Raw genomic sequence first — 6,367 nt, 5'->3', positions numbered from 1 at the left:
GGGTTCGACGAAAACGGACATTCATGGACATGGGGGAGGGGGGGTCCAATTTATGGCCAAAAAACGCGGACGTACTTAATGGATGGCCCCTTATGCAACCGCTCTCGTGTCTGTCTGTCTGTCTGTCCGTCCGTCGTCCGTGTAAGAGGAAGGAGATGAGCTAGAGGTCTGAAAATTTCAGGGTACCTTAGGGGTCACTCCTGGGCAACGAAATGCCTGGTGCAAATCCTGGCAACCATCCCTAGGGGGGTGAAAGGGGGTAATAAAGAAATAGGGGTTGGTCTAAAAAGTAGGAAAAAAATATTTTTTTTATGGTCTCCTAAGGGGTAACTCGTAAAAGTAGAGCCCTGTGGGCGAAAATTTTGTCCGTTCGACTCTATCTTGCACCGTTTGGGCGCTAGAGTGCTTTTTTCGACGAAAATACGGCCAAAATGACCACATTCCACATAAAGACGTACAAGGAGGCGTCCAATCGTAAAATGTCAGAGGGAGTGCCCCCCCAAAACAACACATTCTGAATCAGAAACTCCCCTCGGATTTGCCGTATCTTTCACTGTTTTGGCCTTAGAGGTGGATATATTGAAAACAATGGCAAAAAGTCAAGTTTTAAGACTGTTTGACAAACAATATACAATCTAGAAACTGCGTGGGTTAATTTGGCTGAGCGATAGCGAAGCCTATTACTCCAGTGACGATCAAAAAGTTTCGCGTCTGTCTGTCTGTCTATGTGTGTGTCTGTCTGTCTGTGCGCACGATAACTCGAGAACGAATTGAGCTAGCGACCTGGGATTTTCAGGGTCGTTTTGTATCATAAAAAGACAGATCGAGTTCGAAGAAGAGCATTCTAGCTCAAAAAATTGGATTTTTAAAAAATCAAAAACCATAGGTCCCACAAATAATGTTTTTTAAAAATATTTTTTTCACAGTCTCCTAAGGGGTAACTTATCAAAGTAGAGCCCTTTAGGCGAAAATTTTCTCCGTTTTGCTCTAGCTCAAACCGTTGAGGCGCTAGAGGGTGTTTTTGACGAAAATAAACGAAAAAATGTACAACCCTGCTTGCTTAGTCAAAGTGACGGGCCGGAGGCCCGTATCCTTGTGTACATTTTGGCACTACCCGACTCGGGTGTCAGCGCCGCAGGCCTAGGTAGATGTATGCCAGGCGCGTCGCAGCGTAACAGTGTTTCGTGAGATATCGCGAAGCCTGTTACGCGAGACGTGGTCTGGCGTACATCTACCTAGTATTTCGTAAGCAAAGCAGAAGGGTGGGGTGTAGTCACGGTGTTGCCCCGTTACAGTCTTTTGTCATGTCCAAGGAGCAAATTTGTAGGGCCGCAGGCCCCCCACAGGACGCTTTATTTTAGCTCAAATATGCAAAGTGATTTACCGGTCACATTATTTATTTGATGATGCACTTCAGTAAATCGCGAGACTTAAATGGTCGGGCCGAAGGCCCGACCATCGCCGCCGGCAGGCCAAGCAGGCCCGGCCCCTGCCGAACGGAGTTGCCGGCGCAGCGAAGTGGAGCTGGCAACTCCGTTTGGCGGAAGGGCGGGCCTGCTTGTTATTCAGGAGCCTACATAGTTGCAGTTGATTAGAGTGGTAAGATTATTAAGGACTGTTTTAATTGTTCCGAAAAGCTCAGCCAAACATGTCATCCGATGAGGATGCTGATAGAAGCCGGGCCACACAATACCGACGCCATGGCCCCAAAAGAAGAAGACCTTCTTATCCTAGTAACCAAGAAGCAGCAGACAGGCAATCTTCCGAGGTAAATAAATTAAACCATCTAAATTTCAAAATCTCCTGTGATGGAAATGAGTTGCATCTCAGTTCTGTTCTATATATTGGAACTTTACCTTAGAGTCATCTCTGCAACATTATTGTTTGATTCACCAAGTGAATTGTAAGGTTCAGACTGGCATCAATTTTCATTAGTTGGATATATTCTATTGGATTTTTGAGGCCTCTGATTGCCTGATTTCCAATCAGAACTTGTCCAACATATGATAACCAATGCTAGTCTAAACTGAGCATTTCCCACATTAATTACAATATTTTCTAATTAAACATTTATTTCAGGATGATCAAGAAGCTCAAGATCCGGCTGATGAACATGGTTCTAATCAAGATCGACATCAAAGTGGTAGTTTTGATGTAAGTTGTTTTATTTTTAAAAATTTCCAGGTTGAAGCCAGTATATTTCCTTATGGCAACTTAGTGACAACTCTGCAATATTCTGATTCTCAAATTATATTATTTTCAACTAATTATTTTGTTTTGTTTTCATTTCTGTGTGATCAGGATACTGAAGATGACCATAGGGCATCTGGCGTCGATCAAGGTTGTGATGAAGAGCCTTACCAAAGTGAAAGTGACAGTGTACGTTTTACTCTCTAGAACCTAATAAATTAGGTTGAAGTATTTGTACCTATCTTTTTCAAACACCTAGTTGTAAAATCTGTACAAGTAAATGATTTTTTTTTTAACTATGTACAACTACTAACTTTTCATACATCTTGTTTATAGGTCAGTATGTCTGGCTCAGACACCCGTTCAGAAGCTGAATCAGATTGGAGTGCAGTAGGAAATGAAAGCTTTGATGAAGATGGTAATGACAATAATACTTATGATCCATTTAATGAAGAGGAGGAGGATTTCATTATTGATGAAAATCTTAGTGACTCTGATGATGACGAAGATGACATAGATATTGACAACTTCAACTTCAATCATGAGTTATTAGATCGTGAGATAGGCTTCTCACAAGCAAGAACTGTGAGAGATAGTTTTTTTCTTGAAATTGCTCTTTCTATCCGCCACCATCAGACCTATGAAAATTTAATTGACTCATTTAAAGCTAAAAATGCTTTATATGGTTCCAAAACGTTCCCCACTTCCAAAAAAGAGCTGTGGATGGCTCTGGGGAGAAGCAATTCAGGAGTACAATTTCATGCATACTGTCCTAACTGTGGTGCTTATATAGATAAGAAAAGCAATCTTGTACAGAATGCTGTATGTCCTGATTGTAATACTACCAAACCCATTTCAAAAGCAAGCTACTTTGTTACATTGAGTATTCGGAAACAACTTCAATATTTCTTGTCAATCCCTGAAGTTGCCAGTCATCTCAGATACAGAGAAGAACGCGTGAAAGTTTCTGAAGATGCCCTAGAAGACATTCTTGATGGAGAATCTTACAAGAGTATTCAAATAGATGGACAAAATTTAGTTAATTCCAATAATTTTACCTATTCATTCAGTATTGATGGCTGCAAACCTAGTAAAGGGTCGAAGACCAATATCTACCCTCTGTTCTTGAGAATCAATGAATTGCCACCCCAGCTGCGTCAAAAATACATGTTTTTGGCTGTTTGCTATGTTGATGTCAAGGAACCGAATGTTACTGCACTACTTCATCCCTTTGTGAAAGAAATGAACACAATTGCTGTGAGGGGTATTTCATGGACAAGAAATGGTGAGTTGGTTCTGAGCAAGTTCATACCTACCTGCATGTGTGTGGATGGCAAGGCACGAGCCCAATGTTACAATATGGCTAAACACAACTCGCACTTTGGATGCACTTATTGCACCTATTTTGGTGTGAGCCTGGACACAATGCGTTACCCCAAGCAACATCAAGATCTGCCTCCATACAAAGATCGTACTCATGATGATATGAAACGAGACATGAAAGTTGCTCAAGAGATGGTAAATAGAGGGGAAAAGAATGTTTCAGTCAATGGACACAAAGGCTTTACACCTCTTATGAAATTGAAGTACTTTGATTTAAGTAAGGGAAATGCTTTTGATGATCTACATAACACATATGAATGTGCAGCAAAGTACCACACTGAAATAATCATAAAAGACCTTCCAAAACTTATACCTAGGATGGGTGAGAAGGCATTCCTTGACACCATTGACTTACGTTTAAAAAATATCAAGACACCTAGCTGTATAGCTAGAAAACCAGGTACCTGTCTGATGAAAAATCGAAGTCAGATGCATGGCACTGAGTGGCGCAACTGGCTATTGTATTTCGCTCCAATCTGCTTGCATGGGTTGGTAGCAGGTAGATTTATTCAAACTCTGGAGTGTCTCTCATATGCCACTTATCTCCTTTCCCAAGACATCATCGCTCCAAATCATATCAATTGTGCTAAAGATTTGATAACAAATTACCTTAAAGGCTATGATGAATTTGGGCCTGAAAAATCCAGGTTAAATATTCATGCTCTCCAGCATGCCCATGTGTCAGTACGGAACTGGGGGCCTTTCTGGGCTTACTCTACATTTAACTTCGAAAGTCTGAATCATCGAATTATGCAAACTATTACTTCTCCCAAAGGAGCCATCCACCAGATTGTCAACAGACATCTTATAAATTTCAGCATAGAGCTTGCAACAAATGATGATCAACGTATTGCCCCAGAAATAAAGGATATGATGAAGCAAATTCTTCACAAACGCAGGCATTCTAACGCTTTGCAAGTAGCTGAACGTTCCTACTTTCTTGGAAGGAGTTCAGTACGACCACCAACTGAAGAAGAATTGAGGGTTTTGTATCAGGAAGGTTACCAAACTACGCAGCTACAAGTGTACCAAAAGATGATAATTAAAGGAGTAACTTTTACCACTTCAGACTACGTAAAGGCAGAATCAAAATCTGATGATTCTACTGTGTTTACTTTCCAGAATACATTTTGCACAATCAGAGACATTTTGTCATTCAAGACTGAAGAAGGAGAAGATGTGTATGGTTTGCTTGTCACGGAACATGAAATGGTACAAAGACCAACTCCACTATTTCCCATTGCCAAGCAGATTTGTGAAGTGCATCAAGGAGATGTTGGTTTGCTTCACTTTCTGAAGATCAGTGAGGTTCGTGCTCCTGTGGTAAAAGCGCCACTTTTAGGTAGTGTTTTCTTCATTCCAATTGCCAACTTGAATGAAATTGATTGAAATCATTCAAGCGTTGATGTGCTTCAAATATTATTTTTATTTAATGCCTATTATATTTTATTTTTTCTTAATGTACCATACATAACTTACTAACAAGGCAGAGTATATATTCATAATGTTATTTCTTTCCTAAGCAAGCTAAACTTAAAATTTAATGTGGCCAAAACAAATGGTCTCCTTTACCAACTCAAAAACAAAACAAAAATCAATAAATTTTGAAAGCTAGTCAAAGATTACCTTAAAGATGCCAAACTTCAGAATTGAAGTAACTATTCAATACCTAAAAATTTCTGTGTTTAGCAATACTGCAACTATTATTACTTCAAATTCTTTTTCGTGTTACTCTTACTGTTTGTTTGTGAAGAAGTGTGTAGAGTCGGCAACATAAATCGCTGTCTGTTTATGTCTGTGTTGTATTCTTCATGTGTGAAACTCCATGTGATGTGTAAAATCTATTATTTAAATGTATGTGAAAATGTAGCAACTGAACCAAGTTTTAACAGCAGTATACCTTAAATAGTTATAATAAATAAAACACTTGTTAATTTTGTGCAATGTCATGGCAAAAGATCAACTTTTAGAAAATCTCTGCCTGTTCCTATTATCAATTAAAGTAAACAGCTTTGTATTTGAATGCCTGTGTCAAAACTTTGAGCAATGCATTGTCAACGCTCTTGAGAATCTAGTTCGAAAGTTGTGATTTGATCTAAGGTATACTTCAATTTAATCTTTGCTTATACAATTTTCTTTTGATATTTCAATAGTGCTGAAGTATTAGTAAACAATAAAACTCTCAGGTAATTGTAATATTTTGTATCAAACATAAAAACCCTTTTCACCATCTTTTCTTGTGAGGCAAGGCCTCTAACCTCAGAGGTTTTAAGGACTTCGATTGGCTTTCCAAGTTGGGCTAACCAATCACAGCGTGAGGACAAGAACCTGGTCTGAGGTGAAGTAACTTGCCTCAAAACTAAATCTACCTCTAGGTTCTGGGTGGAGAACTTACAGTAACACTGCTAATCTTACATTTTCCTACCAAACTTCACATTCTTGTATTCAGAAATATTACAGATGCATGAATATTTATTTATATGACGAAAGAGAAAGTTGTCACTGCAGCATTGCTTTACATTAGGCGGCATAGAGTTAACTCTCCTTAAAATATTCTAGAAAACTGTGCAGGTGAAAGTATTATGTATTTATTCTTATTTATTTATTCTTGTAAAAATATGACAAAAACAGATTTGATTATAACAAACAAAAGGCTGGAAAGTAATATTATTTCCACAGAATAATTTACCATCATTTAAAATGAAACATGGAGATCACAGGATATCACATATAATTTGTCCACAATACTTGACACTTTTGTAGCCTGTGAGAACACATGAGTAGTGATGGTGGG

At 38.9% G+C, this 6,367-nt stretch overlaps 1 protein-coding gene across 1 annotated transcript; it reads left to right on the top strand.

Annotated features, from left to right (window-relative positions):
* The first annotated feature begins 1,384 nt into the window (after positions 1–1,384).
* Positions 1,385–4,962, top strand: LOC127750605 (uncharacterized). The gene is made up of 4 exons (XM_052272711.1): positions 1,385–1,768; positions 2,080–2,154; positions 2,302–2,379; positions 2,527–4,962. The coding sequence occupies exons 1-4, from the start codon at positions 1,649–1,651 to the stop codon at positions 4,960–4,962; spliced, it is 2,709 nt and encodes a 902-aa protein (XP_052128671.1). The 5' UTR covers positions 1,385–1,648.
* The last annotated feature ends 1,405 nt before the right edge of the window (positions 4,963–6,367 follow it).

The sequence above is a fragment of the Frankliniella occidentalis genome, unplaced genomic scaffold (assembly GCF_000697945.3).
Source record: "Frankliniella occidentalis isolate FOCC.00 unplaced genomic scaffold, Focc_3.1 Scaffold220, whole genome shotgun sequence".
In the NCBI taxonomy this organism is placed as follows: domain Eukaryota; kingdom Metazoa; phylum Arthropoda; class Insecta; order Thysanoptera; family Thripidae; genus Frankliniella; species Frankliniella occidentalis.
This window is presented reverse-complemented; position numbering and strand designations above follow the sequence as displayed.